At 36.5% G+C, this 18014-nt stretch overlaps 2 protein-coding genes across 2 annotated transcripts; both read left to right on the forward strand.

The window, feature by feature from the left end:
- Nucleotides 1-11013: 11013 nt before the first annotated feature.
- LOC105976907 (G-type lectin S-receptor-like serine/threonine-protein kinase At5g35370) lies at nucleotides 11014-14036 on the forward strand. The gene has a single exon (XM_013002180.2). The coding sequence runs from the start codon at nucleotides 11180-11182 to the stop codon at nucleotides 13823-13825; it is 2646 nt and encodes an 881-aa protein (XP_012857634.2). The 5' UTR covers nucleotides 11014-11179; the 3' UTR covers nucleotides 13826-14036.
- Nucleotides 14037-16007: 1971 nt separating this feature from the next.
- Nucleotides 16008-16397, forward strand: LOC148768368 (uncharacterized). The gene has a single exon (XM_088821166.1). The coding sequence runs from the start codon at nucleotides 16008-16010 to the stop codon at nucleotides 16395-16397; it is 390 nt and encodes a 129-aa protein (XP_088677292.1).
- Nucleotides 16398-18014: the final 1617 nt, after the last annotated feature.

Raw genomic sequence — 18014 nt, forward strand, 5'->3', positions numbered from 1 at the left:
AACCGTAAAATTTAAATCGATTAAGTTCAAGTTCTTTTAATTTTTTTTTATTTAAATTTTTTATTATATTACATTTTCCAATAATTTAATTAACATTATTTAATAATAATGAATATGCTAATTAATAATCTATTTATCATTAAGTATAACAATTATACACTTTTACTTTGTGCTATATACTAAGGGGTCATTAGCAATAAGCCCCTCATATAGCTAATAAATAGTGATATGTCCATTATTCCATCCCTTAAATCTTTCTTTGTGATAACCCCCTATAAATTGTATTCCCAATAATACCCTTGAGTCAATTAGCATAATTTGTCTCAATTATTCCATTTCTCTCTCTTTCCATAACAACAATTTAATTCCCTAAAAAATTGCTTCCGAATTCCTAAAAATATGCTACCAAATCAAAAATAAATAAGTAAATTGAATATTATATTTTTTATTTTTATTATTTCGGATTTATTGGCTTTTTTTTTTATTTTTTTATTTTTTATTATTTTCAGATTTATTTCGCATTATTTTTATTTTTTAAATAATTTTTATTTTTTATTTTTTAATATTTTTTTAATAAAAATATTTTATAAATTATTAAAAAAATGATTTTTTTTTCTCAACTTGTTTACTTTGCCGAATATGACTATTGGTGAATATGACTATATCGACTGTAGTCATATTTATTTTTTATAGCTGCTTTTTATATTTTCAATTTATAAATTCCGATTATATAATGTAAGAGTCATGTTTACCAAATTATAAAAAAAAAAAAAACAAAAATTGCCTATTTGAATGTAAGAGTCATGTTTACGAAAAACATCCACACAAAAAAATCACAATTTGAATGTTGTTATTACAAGTCAACTTGAAACGAAAATATGGAACATATTTGAATATGACTATAGTCATATTCAAACTGTAGTCATATTCAAATATGACTATAGTCATATTACTACTGCTAGTTCAGATCTGGAGAAAGAAAAAAATATTCGAATATGACTATAGTCATGTCGAATATAACTATAGTCATGTTACTGCTCATAGTTTAGATCTGAAGGAAAAAAAATCGAAAAAAATACACAAATAGAGAGAGAAATATAACAAAAGAGAAAGAGGGGAGTTCACGACAACGGCGGTGGCGGCGGTGAATGAAAGCGAGAGTAAGAGAGGTTAATAAATCACTAATAGAGTGAATTAGCAATAGTCATATTCGAACCAGACTATAGTCACGTTAATTCTGCTGCTTCAGATCTGGAGAAAAAAAAATATTCGAATATGACTATAGTCATGTCGAATATGACTATAGTCATGTTACTGCTCATAGTTTAGATCTGAAGGAAAAAAAATCGAAAAAAATACACAAATAGAGAGAGAAATATAACAAAAGAGAAGGAGGGGAGTTCACGACAACGACGGGGGCGGCGGTGAATGAAAGCGAGAGTAAGAGTGGTTAATAAATCACTAATCGAGTGAATTAGCAATAGTCATATTCGAACCAGACCATAGTCACGTTAATTCTGCTGCTTCAAATCTGGAAAAAAAAAAAAAGTCAGAAAATAACGAAAGGAAGGGAAGGGGAGGCGGCAACAACGACGGTGAATGAAAGAGAGAGTGGAGAACGAAGCTACAATGTTGGTGGTGGACAGATCTGAATTTTTTTTTTTTTTTTTTTTTGAGAAATCGAGAGAAGTAACAAAAGAGAGATAAAAAACCTTACCAAGAGACGAAGGACGCGGCGGTGGCAACGGGCGGCAATGGTGGTGGTGTAAATATCTATGTGAAAACGATGGTGGTGTAAAGAGAGAGAGAAACCGAGAGTGATAAAGAACGAGAGAGAAATATATTTATGTGGAGATGAAGGGGGAAGCGACGACGACAATGAGTGGCGATGGCTCGGCGACGACGGTGCGGCGGTGGCGCGGCGGCAGCGGCGGTTGCAACGCCGGAGGATGAAGATTGAAATTTCCGGATTGAATTGAAGGAGGTGGAGAGGTGGAGAAGATGAAAGTGATAGATGTGGGCAAATAATTAGGGTTATAGTAGTTGAGGGTATATTTGTCTTCTCACACTAGTAAATGAGAGTCTCACTAATTAAGAATGAAATTTGGGTGTAGGAAAAATCTTTAAAAATCAATTGGGTTTAGTTCAAAATATTTTTCATTTAAGGGGTGTATTGCATATTTCCCCATATACTAATAGTCTAGTTTTTTAACGCATATTTGGGATGTCATAGTGATTAATGTTGCTATGCCTCATCTGTAGCATTTTTTCGAATTAAAAATAAAAATATGCCTTGGCCCCTTGACCGAATCCGTCATGACCCGCCCCAGACCGGATCTGCCTCCTCGCAGGTTGGTTTCGGGGGACCCCAAAACTCGGGCCAACCATTATATTTGGATTAACACCCCGTTAAGGGTATAAATGGTATTAAATTAAAATTAAAAATAAAAAAATAATAAAAAAATTGATTCTGGCCGGCCAGATTCTGGCCATTTAGTATTGTCATTTCCATAATTACATCTGTTCCAACTGCAGAAGTTTGTGTGTAATTTCTCAAAAACTGTAATTTTTTCGTAAATTAACTTTACCTAAGTGGCTATAATTTAGCCTACAATATAATGCCAAACATGCAAAGCTCATTCATTTTTTTTTGCTCGAATTAATGGTGCCACAACAATTAATTGCGGGCTCGTTGACTATTTTATCAAATGGGTCCTACTACCAATGATAAACTAATCTTTTATTTTCTTTCTCCGTTGACAAAATGTATAAATCAAATTGAATGAATTTCTAATTTAATGAGCACAACTACCACCAGCTAACGCTCAAATGTGCACCCACATCTTAATTTCTCCAAGATGCTATATTTTCATTTCCTTCTTTAGTGGCCAAAATCTTGTGGATCTTATAACACGTGAATTGTGTATCCTTCAATTTGGATTTTCCTCACTCAAAATTCGGTGGCAGTTTAATTTTTGAGTTACCGGTTTCAACGCCTTATGTTTAATTTAATTTTGTATTCTTGAAAAGATATACTATGTGATGTATTTCTTCTATTGGGATTATGAATCTACTTTGACGATCGATCACGAAATAATGGATTGAGACTCAGACTCTATTTGCTCTATTTTTATAGTTGACAATTACATGTAATAAGATTAACAATAATATGAAAATATGCAATATGAGCCGCATACTGGATCGTTCTCTTAAAATGAATTTCACAACTCATTTTCAAATGAAGTGCTTAAAGGTTTTGATCATGTCCATGGGATATAACAATTCAATCTATCTCTCCACTGTAACTTCATCGGAACTGTTACCAAGCCGCAAAACCCCTTTTCATAGTATAAAAATATGACCAAAATAAATACTGTCTTTAACAATGTTGTTAGAACTGGACCGAACCGGCCGGTTTGACCGTGACCCGGCAATAAAGCGGTCCGGTCTAACATCTAAAACCGGAAAAATCAAAAACAGGGTCAAATGACCAAAATCTGGTTCGACCGGGTAAAACCCGAGAACCGACGAGTCAGTCAAGGAACCCGGTTTTCGACCAAAAAGTCTCGAATCACCGTTGAATTGGTTATTTGTGGTTAGAATTGAGCGAACCTTCACATACTTAGTAGTGGGTGGCCGAATCTAGTCATAAGTGGTCGAATGATTGTCGGATTTGATCATGGGTGATCGAATAAAGGTGGCCGATTGCCGGAGTTGAAGAATCAAAAATGGAAAAATATAGAGTATAAGCAATAAAATATAGTAAAAAATGAGGTGAAGTAAATAAAAGTAAAAATAATAACTCGGAGATTAAAAATATAAAGAAAATAATATTTTTAAAACATTAAAACTAAAAAAATAATGCCATATTAAAAAAAATCAAAAACCCTGTTGAACCGGTTCGACCCTATAAACCTGTGACCCAAATGGTCGTCCGGTTCTATAGCCGGTCTGGTTCTGAAAACATTGGTCTTTAATATAGAATTAAGGAAAAAGTTGCGATTTATGAAACAAAATAATTTTTTTGGGTGGATTTGTAATAGACCCACAAATCTAAGTTTCAATACTGATAGGCTAACTGTTTAACTTTTATTTCAAATATACCCTAAAAAATACTAATTTTTAAAATAGCCATACATATTTCTATTCGAGATAAGTCCAACCCATCTCAGGCCGGTCCGACCCGATTCGGTCCAGCCAGATCAGGTCATATTTTTTTTTTTAGAAAAAAAATTAATTAATTACTTTTTCTTTTTCCGGCGGTGGGTTGTCGAAACTCCAGTTAGCTGACTCAACAGTAGTTAACTTTAAACAATCTTTGTTTTTTTTTATTTTTTTTTTAATTTTTTTATTTATTTTCTGTTAATTTTTTTCCGGTGGTGGGTCGGCGGAGCTCTGATTAGCTGACTCTACATCAATTAACTTCAACATTAGTTAACTTAAACATTGGTAAACATCTTATTTTTTTATCTTTAAATAGAAAAAAGCTAATTGTTTTTTTTCCCGGCGGCGGGTCGTTGGAGTTTCAGTTAGCTGAATCAGCATTAGTTAACTTCAACATTAGTTAACGTTAAATAATCCATTTTTCTATTTTTTTTTCGGTGGTGGGTCGTCCGAACTCCGATTAGTTGACTCAACAATAGTTAACTTCAACACTAGTGAACTGTCGAACAGTCAACTAATCAAAGCTTCGACGTCCCGTTACCGGCAAAAAAAAAAAAAGAAGCTAAAAAGAAAAAAAGTTGGACGTTAGCTAATGTTGAAGCCAGCTAATATGTAATTTGTTAATGTAAGTCAATTAATCAGAGATCCGACGACCCGCCGCAAAAAAAAAAAAAAAAACATAAAAGAAAAAACAATGATATGTCAACTAATTTTGAAGTTACATAATCTTAGTCAGCTAACCGGAGCTCCAATGAACAACCACTGGAAGAAAAAAAATGTCAACAAATTTTAAAGTTAACTAATGTTGAAATTAACTAACGTTGAGTTCGTTAACCGGAGCCCCGACAGCCACCCTCGGAAACAAATTAAAAGGAACAAAAAGATAAAGGAAAAAAGAATTGGAATGTCAAATGTCAACTGATGTTGAAGTTAACTAATGCTGAGTCAGCTAACCAGAACTCCGACAACCGCCTGTCGAGAAAAAAAAAAAACAGAATGACAAACAAAGTGGAATTTCAACTAATGCTGAGTCAGCTAACCGGAGCTCCGACAACCCGTTGTCGGGTTTTTTTTTTTTTTAAACAGATAAAAAAAAATGAATGTCAACTAATGTTGAGTCAGCTAATCGGAGCTCCGATGATCCACCGCTGGGAAAAATAAATTGGAAAAAAAATGAAACAAAAGAAAAAAAAATGAATGTCAACTAATTGAAGTTAACTAATGGTGAGTCAACTAACCGGGGCTCCGACCACCCAAACCACCGCTGGAAAAGAAATTATTATTTTTTAAATTATTTTTTTAACGAAATAAATAAAAAGAATAGTAATCAAAATAAAATAAGATAAAAAAAACTCTAATTAGGGTTCGAAAGGGTAAAAATGATATAAGCTAATTATTGGGTTTATATCAAATGAAACTTAAAACTAATGTGTTTTACTAAAAAACTTAAAAATGTTTGGACTTATCCCCATTATGTAAGCTAGTAAGGGGATCACTATTTCAAATCGCAACTTTTACTTACTTGAATACCAAAAAAATAAAAAATGAATAATTAATTGTAAATTACTTTAATACCCTTAATGAAAATTAAAACCAAAAAAATATTACAAAAACTATTTTTCTTTCTTAAATACCAAATAATTAAAAACCCTAAAAAAACCATTTCCCTCCTCACTCACAAACCCCTCACCTCCTCCACCTCCTTCTTCTCCCTCCCCAAAAACCCTCCTAAAAAATCTCAAAACAAAAGAAATCAAAACCTTACACAACTTGCAAAATGACGTCAAATGACAATAGAATGGTAGTTTACGAGCAAGGAGAACCCATTAAGGTATGTATTCATGTATTTTTTGAGCTAAAACATCGATTTTGATTTTTTTTTTTTTTAAAGTCGCCATCAATTTTCGACACATACAAGTCAAAAATATGCTTATTTTTCGACATGTATGTGTCGAAAAACATAACAGGTGATATTTTATTTTTCGACACTTACGTGTCGAATTTGGCTACATTTTTCGACACCTAAGTGTCGAAAATGACCCATATTTTCGACACTTAAAGTGTCGAAAATATGGGTCATTTTCGACACTTAGGTGTCGATTTAGTGCTGTTGCAAATTTACTTGTCTTATATTTTTGACACTTTTGTGTAGATCGATTGCACCCATTCATTTACCACGTCAGAAAAATTCCCAACAAAAGAAGCTTTATTGGCATGGGTTCGTGAAGTATGTAAAAGCATTGGAATGGTGTTAATGATTGCGGGTTCGAGTGACGGGGATAGAGGACGTAGGACACCGTATGTGATTGTTCGTTGTGAGCGTGGGGGCCATTATGTTGGCAAGAAGGTAACAGGTGAAGATGATCAAAGACCGGGAAAAAGGAGCACCGGTTCAAAAAAATGCAATTGTCCGTTTAAATTGAAGGGGACAAAAGAACACAAGGATGATGAAAAGGCTGAATGGAAATTGGATGTTTATAGTGGTATTCACAACCACAACTTGTTTGAAAACTTGCACGGACACTCTTATGCTCGAAGTATCCGCCTCCCCGAGTTTAACTTCAACAGACCTCGACTCCTCGTCCAGACAATACTCCTCCCACCGATCAGAGAAACGTTCGCCATACGCAACGAATATTGAGTTGTGGACTGATCGACCTTTGTTAACTAGAGCTTTGTACATATCTTTTGACATGTATACACGACCTGGAATAATTTGCACCCGGTTGAACTGCCTCAACACTCTGTCCGGATGATATGCCTCGAAGTGGTCCATGCAACATATCATCCCACTAAACCAAGCATAATCTGGCATCGGGAAACGATCACGAATAGCCGTATACGGTGACCATAAAACCTAGTAAAATAAATAAAAAATTAGATTGAAAAACCTACTTAAGTAGTAATAACAAATTATTAAACTGGTATTTTACCTGATCGGGGATCAAATCATCTAATCGAGATCGCAGGTACGACGCTCGTTCAGGCGTGGAAGTAGTCTTTGACTGAGGCTCCCATCGGCTCGCTAATGGCCCCTCGAATTCCGTCTTCAATGTGCCACCGGCCAAATAAGGGAAAGTGCTCGTAAATCCATGATTGAAAGAGCGTCAGCCAGCCAGCCATCGAGTTCGTTGATTTTTGTGAGGCTGACGAAAGCTCATCGTACAACCGGCAAAGACATGCAGTGCCCCAAGCATACTCGCCGATCCGATCCAAATCAGAGACGAGATTTAGATACTCCACGCTTACCATGTTGCCTGTTTTGTCGCACAGTGTAGTACACCCGAGCAAAAATAACAAATACGCCCGAATGGCGTATGTCCTCTTCTCCGCACTGTCTCTCATGGTCACTTTGCTAAATTTAGCCTTCAACCATTCCAACTATACCGCTTTCTTCTTGTCTACATCGTCCGGGTACTCACCTAGCAACTCGAACATCAAACTACTGGGCTTCGTTTTGGAATCACGGATCAGACGCTCGCAAGACACGGTACGCCCAACAACTGGCAAACCGACCAACGTACTCACATCATCAAGTGTGATGGTCATCTCTCCAACAGGTAAATGAAATGTGTTGGTAGCTGGCTGCCATCTCTCTATGAAGGCTCTAAGTAGATGGCCGTCCACAGTGTTGTACGATGCTTGTACAACTGACATTAATCCAACTCTTTGTACTACCTCTGTAATAAACGGCGCCGACACCCAACCTTTCAAAGTTCCTGTGTGATTTCGAATTCAAAATTCTGAGCCGCGCTCCGAGCGCTCTGGACCTCCGTTCACAATATGATAAGCAATGTGCTTATCAAAATTTGTGTACAATTCCGGTATCTCGGGACCTCGGACCGGTTCGTTGCTCGAATCACCAACTTCTACAGTCGAAGGTAGAGCCGGCACCGGATTCGTTGAGGAAGAACCCTCTCCAGACTTCTTCTTGGTCGTGGTCTTTTTCTTGGTCGTGATTGCCTTGCCCTTGCCTCTATCGGATAATTCCTTCCTCTTCTTACGGTTCGAGACAGTCGGAGGTATACGAGGTTCGCGTGGTTCTTCCACTGCAAAATAACACACAAATAAAAATAAATATACATAATATAAACACAAGCAAATAAAAATAGGAAAGAAAACAAATTAATAAATTAAAAAAAAAAACAAATTAATACATAATTCGACAGTGTGCTGTCGAATTATCAAAAATTCAATTCAAATATTTCAAAGCATTCGACAGCATTCGACAACTATATGTCGATTTTTGATGAATTTTCGACATCAAGCTGTCGAAAATTTTGAAAAAATCGACATATACAGGTCGAAAATTGTTAACGAAGAACCGACCCACGAATCTCAAATCAATGCTCAAATCGACTGAAATCAGATGCACCCATTACTAATTAACGATCATTCTTACCGAAAACCAGTGTTCTAAATATCGGTCGTGGTGGCCGATATATCGGCCGCCATATCGGTGGCGGACATAAACCTTTACGATATATGTGTGGCGGTTTTGAAAATCGGTTTTTTGACGGTGAGGCGGTCTGTGGCGGGTCAAACCGATATATCGGGTCAAACTTCGAACGATATATCGGAAAAATATTTTTTTTTATTTTTTTTTATTAGAAGGAAAATAGGGTATTTATTTTTTATTTTTTTTATTTTTTTATTTTTTTTTAATTCTAATTCATTATCTCTTTCAATCAAACCCAAAATTACCGACCCCGTAAGAAGAACCTGACCTTGAAAAAAAAAAAACACAAAACAATCCACACACCGCGGCGGCATTCTCTATCTCACTATTATTAAACTTTTGTTATGTGATTAGAATATATAAACGATGAGGAGAGAATCATGTTCAATTTTTTTTATACGTTTTTATGTATTTACAATTAATATTTAGAAATATATTACACTAAATTTAAAAACCGATTTATTTCCGATATATCTCCGATTAATCACCGCCGCGCCGATTTATCGTGTGGCGGTCCCTAACCGCCCCGGACCCGATAACCGATATTTAGAACCTTGCCGAAAACAACCAAATCCTAATTACCCATATCAAACAATCAAATCCTAAATAAATATTAAAGAAAAAAAAATTGAAACAAATATTACTTGTATTCGAAGAGGGTTGGAGCGGCTTGATAACAATGGATTCAGCGGCGGCGGCGTTCGGCGGTGTTCGACGGTGTTCGGCGGCGGCGTCAGGCGGCGGCGAGGGTTGGAGCGGCGGCGGCGTTCGGCGGCGAGGGAGGGTTGGACGGTTGAATGAAATGTTTTTTTTTCTTTTTTTTTTTAATTTGGTTTTCAAATAGGTAATTTCAAAGAAAAATTGATATAATTGATATTTTGTATGAAATGGTGTTTTTGTACTTTTCTTTTTATTTTGGTATTAAAGTAAGAAAAAACTTATAAATATGTACTCAATTGTGATTTTCAACTTGGTAGTATTCAAATAAGCAAAAGTTGGGATTTGAAATAGTTGCCCCCTAGTAAGGGGCTATCTCAAATAACCCAAATTTTTAAATGTTTCAGAATATTGCTATAAATGACTTCGTAAACTGGTCAAAGAAAATACTACAAATTAACCCCCTACATCTTTTTAGCAAAGTTGTAGAACCTCAGGCGCTACTAAACCTCCCCTTGGCAATTACTCCAGTTGGAAATCGAATCCGTGATCTTGGCTCTGATACCACTTGTAAGACCTCAGGCGCTACCGATTATCCTAAAATTAATTGATGTCAGGGAAGGCGCAAACCCTAATCTTATAATGCATTCAACACACACAACACACCCACGATATTTAATTGTGAGTCGGTCATACCCAAACCTCCACCTCATAAACAATTGCTGTCAAACCCAAGCTAATAAAAGTACTTTCTAAAATTCAACATTTTAGAGATTATATACTAAAAAAATTATTATTATAGATTATTTTGTTGGTAATATTAGAATCGTTTAATATAGGGTACAGAATGCGACAAATTCATAACTTTTTTTCCTAATTACAAATAACCCCAAGCAGTGTGTTTAAGAATTTGTTACAGAATGAGTTTAGATTTTTAGAGGTTTGGGCCTTTGGGGGCAACACTTCCCAAAAATATTTTAGGATTTTTCTTGACAAAATTAGAAAATAGGAAAAAGGAAAAAAAAAGAGAGGATTTTTTTAGCATTCTTTTCATTAATTTGGGTGGACTAAATTCTGCATCCGAATTTTTTTTAAAGACTTTTTGTTGAAAAACCAGAAAATTGGAGTAAAAGGAAATGAAAAATCTTTAGGACTTCTTTTTGCATTCATTTGAAATTTGATTGAACTGAATAATAAAAAAAATGGTATAAGCTAACTAATGTATTTTGACTGGATAAACCAATAAAATCGTGTCATACATACCAAAAAAAAAAAAGAAAAAAGAAAAAAAAAAAACAAATGACAAGTATTTTATCGAATATCGGTTCACTTCGGTATTTGGTTTTTGGTTCCCGAAATATTCAATTTAGTATATTGGAATACCACAACTTTATTTTAATACTTTTTATTTATCATCTTACGCATATTACATATATAATACTAGTATATTTATATTAAAATGTATTATTAGATACTAAAAAGAAATAAATTAGGTTAAAAAAAAATCTAAAAATAAAAATACTAATTGAAGCAAGTCATTTGTTTTAGCCGCCGGTAGTGACGGCTGGATCTTATCCCAAACGCCGCGCCACAGACGCAGCCACCGTTGAAAACCACCCAGGGACAATAAACTCTCTCTCACACACACACACAGAGAGTCAACACACAATAGTTGGTCAACGCAAGAAAAAAAAGACATAAGTCACCATCACCAATTTCCTTTGGCTTAACAAGAAAAAGTAATTAACAACACCCAATCAAAATCAATCAAAAACCCCAACCAATAATGATTCCCCAAATCAACTCTTCTCACAACATCCAAATTCCAACACCACCACCACAAAAAACCCATTCCTCCTCAATTCACCCCCAAAATCCTCCCTCCACCGCCTCCGCCGCATGGCCGCCGCCGCCGCCGTCTTCATCTTTTTCTGGGCAGCACTCTTCCCCATCCCCGCACTTTCCGGTCCGATTTCCGAGCACTCCATAACCCCCGAATTCACAGCTTCCTACTTCCACTTCATAGACAACTCCGGCGCGTTCTTGTCATCTCCGAACAATTCCTTCCAGGCCCGAATAGCCAACCCGAAGCCCGAATCCGGATCTTTCTACTTCGTCGTTGCCCACGTTTCCTCCAACGCGATCATCTGGTCGGCCAATCGCAACCGGCCCATCTCGCAATCTTCTCAACTCCGGTTCACGGCGGCCGGCCTCACCCTGTACAACGACACCGGCCATTCAATTTGGTCAACGCCTGAAAAACTGCCGTCGGTTTCTTCTATGCGTCTTCTCGAATCGGGGAATTTAGTCCTGCTTGACATCGCGAACAACTCCGTCTGGGGAAGTTTTGATTCTCCGACCGATGTACTCGTCGCGGGGCAGAAATTACCCGCCGGAAAATCGCTGGTCTCGTCGGTAGACGACGACGATCTGTCGGAAGGCAGCTACCGGCTGGTCGTCGGAGGAAACGACGCCGTTCTGCAGTGGAATCTGATGAACTACTGGAAGCTGTCGATGGACAAAAGGGCTTTTCGGGACACGAATTCCAAGGTTGACTACATGGTCATGAATTTCACCGGGCTGTATTTGATCGGCGAAGCGGTCGTGATCAAGATCAGCTTCCCCGATTCGTCGAATTCCTCGAATTTCAAGATCGTGAAACTGGATCGCGATGGTGCCCTGATCGTAATGAGTTTCAATCCGAACGATAGGTCAAACAAGCCCGAGTTCACCGGACCGCCCGATCGCTGTGAAATTCCGTACATCTGCCGGCGCCTCGGCGTTTGTACCAACGGCGGCTATTGTCAGTGTGCGCCGGCGTTTCGCTCCGATCCCAAAACGAACGCCGGCGGAGATTGCTCGCCGACCGACGATTCCCTCTCGCTACCGGCTCGCTGTAACGATTCTTCATCATCATCATCATCAGAAGCGGTCAAGTATTTGAATTTGAGGAACGATTTGGATTACTTCTCCAACGATTTCACCGACCCAATTATCCACGATGCGACGCTCTCGACGTGTCAGAATCTCTGTTCGAAGAATTGCTCTTGTCTCGGTGTTTTCCACAGCCACAGCTTTGGTTCGTGTCACATGATTATGAACTATTTCGGTTCCGTTCTAATCAAATCGAGCTTGAACGATCGCTTGGGATACGTCAAAGCAATAGCGGTCGAGAATAATATTCCAAACGGTTATTTGGACAACAACAAGAGCTCCGATTTCCCTATATTCGCCTCCGTTTTATTGCCTTCGTCGGGGGTCGTAATAATCATCCTCGTCGCAACTTTCATATTGTTCCGAAGGAGGAAGAAAAGGCTGCAAAAATACGCGAATTCGAAGTTGGGCCGAGGCAATTCCTCGTCCTCCACCGACGGAGACATCGATTATTTCGTATTGATTCCCGGTTTGCCGGTGAGGTTCGATTACCAAGAACTAGTGGAAGCCACCGGATCTTTCGGGACCCAAATCGGGTCGGGCGGATTCGGGACGGTTTTCAAAGGGACCCTCAAGGATGGTACTGACGTGGCGGTGAAGAAGATCACGTGCTTGGGGGCCCACGGTAAGAGGGAGTTCCTCACCGAGATTGCCGTGATTGGGAAGATCCACCACGTCAATCTCGTCAGGCTCAGAGGCTTCTGCGCTCACAGAGGGCAGAAGCTTTTGGTCTACGAGTACATGAGACGGGGGTCGCTGGACCGGACTCTGTTCCACGGCGACCCCGTCCTGGAGTGGGGCGAGCGGTACGAGATCGCGCTCGGCGCCGCCAAGGGGCTCGCGTACTTGCACACCGGGTGCGAGCACAAAGTCATCCACTGCGACGTCAAGCCGGAGAATATTCTCCTCCACGATAAGTCGCAGGTGAAAATCTCCGATTTCGGGCTCTCGAAGCTCCTAACCCCCGAGCAGTCGGGCCTTTTTACGACCATGAGAGGTACTAGGGGTTACCTAGCGCCCGAGTGGCTAACGAGCTCGTCTATTTCGGACAAGACGGATGTATACAGCTATGGAATGGTATTGCTCGAGATCATAAGAGGGAAGAAAAACTCATCACCTCAATCACGCAATAGTAATAATAATAATACTTCAGGGAGCGATAGCAACGGGGGCAACGGCCCCCTTTCTTCGCCTTCCACGGGAGAGTCGGGGCTCGTCTATTACCCGTTGTTTGCGTTGGAAATGCACGAGGAGAGGAGGTATCTGGAGCTAGTGGATCCGAGATTGATGGGTCGGGTCGAGAGCGATGAAGTGGAGAAACTCGTCCGGGTCGCACTTTGTTGCGTGCAGGAAGAGCCGAATTTGAGGCCTTCGATGACTAGCGTGGTGGGGATGATGGAAGGGGCGGTGCCGCTAGGCGAGCCGAGGGTGGAGTCGTTGAATTTCTTGAGGTTCTACGGGCGGAGATTTACAGAGGAGTCGAGATTGGAGCAGGAGAACAGTGAGCAGAATGAGTTTATGATGATGTACAGACAACCTATGACTAACACTACAAGCTCTTGTGATTCTTACTCCTATATGTCATCACAGCAAGTCTCTGGTCCTAGATAGCTTTTTTTTTTTTTTTTTTTTTTTTCTTTGTTCTTTTTTTTTTTTAAATTTGTTTATAAATTCACAGATCACAGGATAGCATCTTTTAGGATATTAGTTATTGTTCTTTATTTTTTTTTTTTCCCTGGCTACAGAAAATGGAGGAGGGATATTATAGTAATTATATTTTGTGTAATTTGTAGAGTGATTGTTACTATATCAGAATTGTTAAGTTTTATGTGTGCACAATGAGACAACTTTGAGCACAAATTGTTCGGCGCTGTGATAATATTCGACACATTATTATTTATTAAGATTCGAATTTTCGTTTTCTCTGTCAGTTTTTTTTTACGTCTAATTAAGTGGGCGTCCGACGACGACCGTAATTGTGCACCCTATGTTATCTGTAGATTTCTAACATTAATATGAATGTAAGAAATTTTTATAAACCGCAAAGGGCTCGATGTAATTTTTAGAAACAAGGGACTTTTTCATATACAGACATTTACCTCAGGGTGGTGGTTGTAATCTAACTTTTTCCTTATAATTGGCACCTAAATAGGAGGTTAATATTGGTAACTAAAGTGGTGTTTGCAAAAGTTTTTTGAAAGTAATTATGACCTTTTCTTTGTTTATAATTTGGTTTTAGGTGTTTGCAAAATCAATTTTTGCTTTTACTTCTCTTAAAATTATATGATTTAAGTTTTTTTTTAAAAGCATCCCTGAACCTGTTTTTTTTTATTTAAGTTCATTTTCTAAAATATTTGTAAACACCCCTCAACTTTTAGAAATAAACATTTCAAACTGATTCAACTCACAATCACTAACTTCTGTTTTTAAATAAGATTTTGCAAACACCATCTAAGAATACCTGGCTTATAATTGGCGCTGAAATGGAACGTGGATGATGGCATTGAAGGCAATAGAAAACTAAGGGACTAATTTGATATAGAGTGTAAATACCACGGGGCGGGTCGGGTTCGGGTCCGACTTTTAGGGGACCCGAAACCGCCCCGTGGGGAGGCGGGTCCGGGCCCGGGGCAAGTCCACCCGGGTCCAACCAGTTTTCCTTTTTTTTTTTTTTTTTTTTTTTCTTTTTCCAAATAATTATAAGAAAAAAAAACTTAAATTGAAACTTGAAAAAACTTAAGATTAACTTTAAATTCAATATTAACAAAAAAAAATTGAATTTAAACACTAAAAAATTTTAGAAAAAATAAACGATTAATACCTTGAGATATAAACTAAATAAAATGAAAATTGTGAAGATTGGATTAGGGATATTTATATGTTGTACGTATTTATATGTGAAAATTTTGAAAATTTAAAAGTAAAAAAAAATCAAAATTCAATCTTTTTTTTTAAATTGAATCGTAATTTTTTATATTTTTCATAATTAAATATATATGCATTTGTTATTAGTAAAGATTTTTAATATTTATAATAATGTACATGACAATTAATAATTTATTAAACATTAATTATACAATTATTATAATCATTTTACATTTATTTATATATATATATATATTAGAATTAGTTTAGTAAACATTAACCTTGCTTGAGTTTATTAGTACTTTACTAAACTGCTTGGGCCACCCAGGTTCAAACCCCAATCCCTCCTTTTTTTGTGTTATTACACTCAAAATTCGGGTGGACCCGACCTCGGGTTGGGCCCTTGGGCCCCCTCGCCGAGTAGACCCGTCGGGTCTCGGGTCCAAAATTTCTGGACCCGAAACCGACTCGTGCTTTGTCGTGTCCAGGTCCATGGTTAACGGGCAGGGCGGGGCCGGGTCAGACCCGGCCCGTGGCCATGTCTAGTGCCCCCTTAATGGACTTTCGGCCCCAAATTCTCAATTTTATACACTTTAGTCTATAAACAGAAAAAAGAAAAAAACATTCTCTTAATTCACCCCATATTCTAGCCTCCCAAGAAACAACCCATGGGATCGTCCCGCAGAAAAAAAAATTATCAACTATTTATATACATTGGCTCCACCAAGATTTAAAATTTATACCATAAAAAATATTTTTTTTGCTTCTTCTTATTCACCCCATATTTTGCCTCCCCCCCCCCCCCCCCACCCAAACTAAAAGCCCTCGGTTCCGCCCCCGTGTCTTGGAAGAAAATTGAATCTTCGGACAAGCATTTATGTTTTTTTCTTGATTCTTATAGCAAGTTTGTCAATGAAGGTTGCATTGGATGGCGTTCAAGGAAGACGAAAATAATGAAAATCCAGACATTATTTCTTTTGATTTGGCAGAGGAAAGATATGAAATTGTGGGTGGGCTGGAAAACTTGTTAGATATTGGTGCTCCACCAAATTTGACAGATTTGAGTGGCTATCTTAGTTTGATTTCTTCGACAGAAGCACGAGGAATAAATGGTACATTTAAAATAAATATTTGGGTTATGATGAAGTATGGTGAACCTCAATCTTGGACTAAGATTTGGAAACTCGAGGATTCGGTACTCAGTGGTCGTCGGGTTCCTAATGCAATGCCGTTATGGTGGTTGAAGAACGGTGACTTGGCGGTTGCTTTAGGATCGGATGTAGTCGTTTATAATACTGAAAATGTTAATATTAAATGATACATTTCAGTAAAAAGCTTAAGCTTTTGATTGAAATAGTCATTCAACATGGTATCAGAGCCAAACAAAATGAAGGTCCTGAGTAGCATAATTTGAAGTTCGACATTATTGCGTAAGATTCTGATGACATTTCTAATAATTTGCTTAACGGTACAAACTAATATTTTTTGTGGTTAAAATTCAAACTAAATTTGAGTTGTATAAAACTGAAACTTGAGAGACAAATATATAAAAACTTGGAAAATACATTGTTACATTTTTTGGAGTTACTATTTGAGAGATATTGTGCTTAAGTGAAATAATAATTATATATATATATATATATATATATATATATATATATATATATATATATATATATATATATATATATATATATATATATATATATATATATATATATATATATATATATATATATATGACAATTTTATTTAAGTCTTATAGGATAAGGACTAAACTTTAAATATAATTATCTCCTAAGTTACGGGTAAACAACATAAAACCCCCTTGTGTTAAGGAAAACTTGCACCTAATCCCCCTGTGTTTTTTTTCTTGCGTAAAACCTCCTTTTGTTTTATTTTACTTTGCTTAACATAGTTAACTATAGAGAGGATTTTATGCAAGTTTTTTGTAACATAGGGGGATTTAGTGCATATTTTCTACAATACAAGGGAATTTTATGCAAATTAATTTATTCATTTAAAATTCAAATTATTTTCTTAAATTAAGTCGAATATATCTATTAATTTAAAATATGAAAACTAAGAAAATAATACTCGAGATAGAAGTTGGATCGAATTCTCAAATTATTTATATTCTTTTCACATATAATTAATCAAGAATATATTATAAACATATATAATAATTCTAATAAAATAATTATATAATTTAAAAAATAAAATTCATACATTAATAAATTATATATCATATAAAAATTGATTTTTTAAAAAAAACATTCACCACACCTATTAATTTTTTTTTGATATTGTAATTGAATAAATGTGTTCAACTTAATTTCAGAAAATAATATGAAATATAAACAAATAAATTATTTTTTGCATAAAATCCCCTTGTATTGTAGAAAATATGCACTAAATTCCACTATGTTACAAAAAACTTGCATAAAACCCCTTCTATAATTAACGGCGTTAACTTTTAACGGAAAAGGGAACTTCGTGCAAAGTAAAATAAAATAGAAGTGAGTTTTACGCAAGAAAAAAAACACAGGGGAACTTGAGGCAAATTTTCCTTAACACATAGAGGTTTTATGCTGTTTACCCGTAAGTTACACTAAATATATAGGACTTATCGTACGCAAAAGAGATCATATCTTTTACCCACATAAAAAACGCCTCTTTTATCTCTTGTGGAGAATAATATTTTTCTTCTTCTCTTCTTCCAAATTTTTGACAAAAATCTGCTGATAATTTAGACTTAAATTGTCGAACATAGAATACATGTGCTTGATAGAAGTTTATAGATGCATGTTAAATAATTTTTTTGAAGGGGTAATTACAAATAAGCCTATCAATGGATACGTATTCATAAAAAGATCCAGACAAAAAACTCTTTTACAAATAAATCCACACATGGTCTAGATTTTTGTAAAAGACT

This window comes from Erythranthe guttata, chromosome 8 (genome assembly GCF_056151865.1).
Source record: "Erythranthe guttata isolate IM_541 chromosome 8, IM_541, whole genome shotgun sequence".
Classification (NCBI taxonomy): domain Eukaryota; kingdom Viridiplantae; phylum Streptophyta; class Magnoliopsida; order Lamiales; family Phrymaceae; genus Erythranthe; species Erythranthe guttata.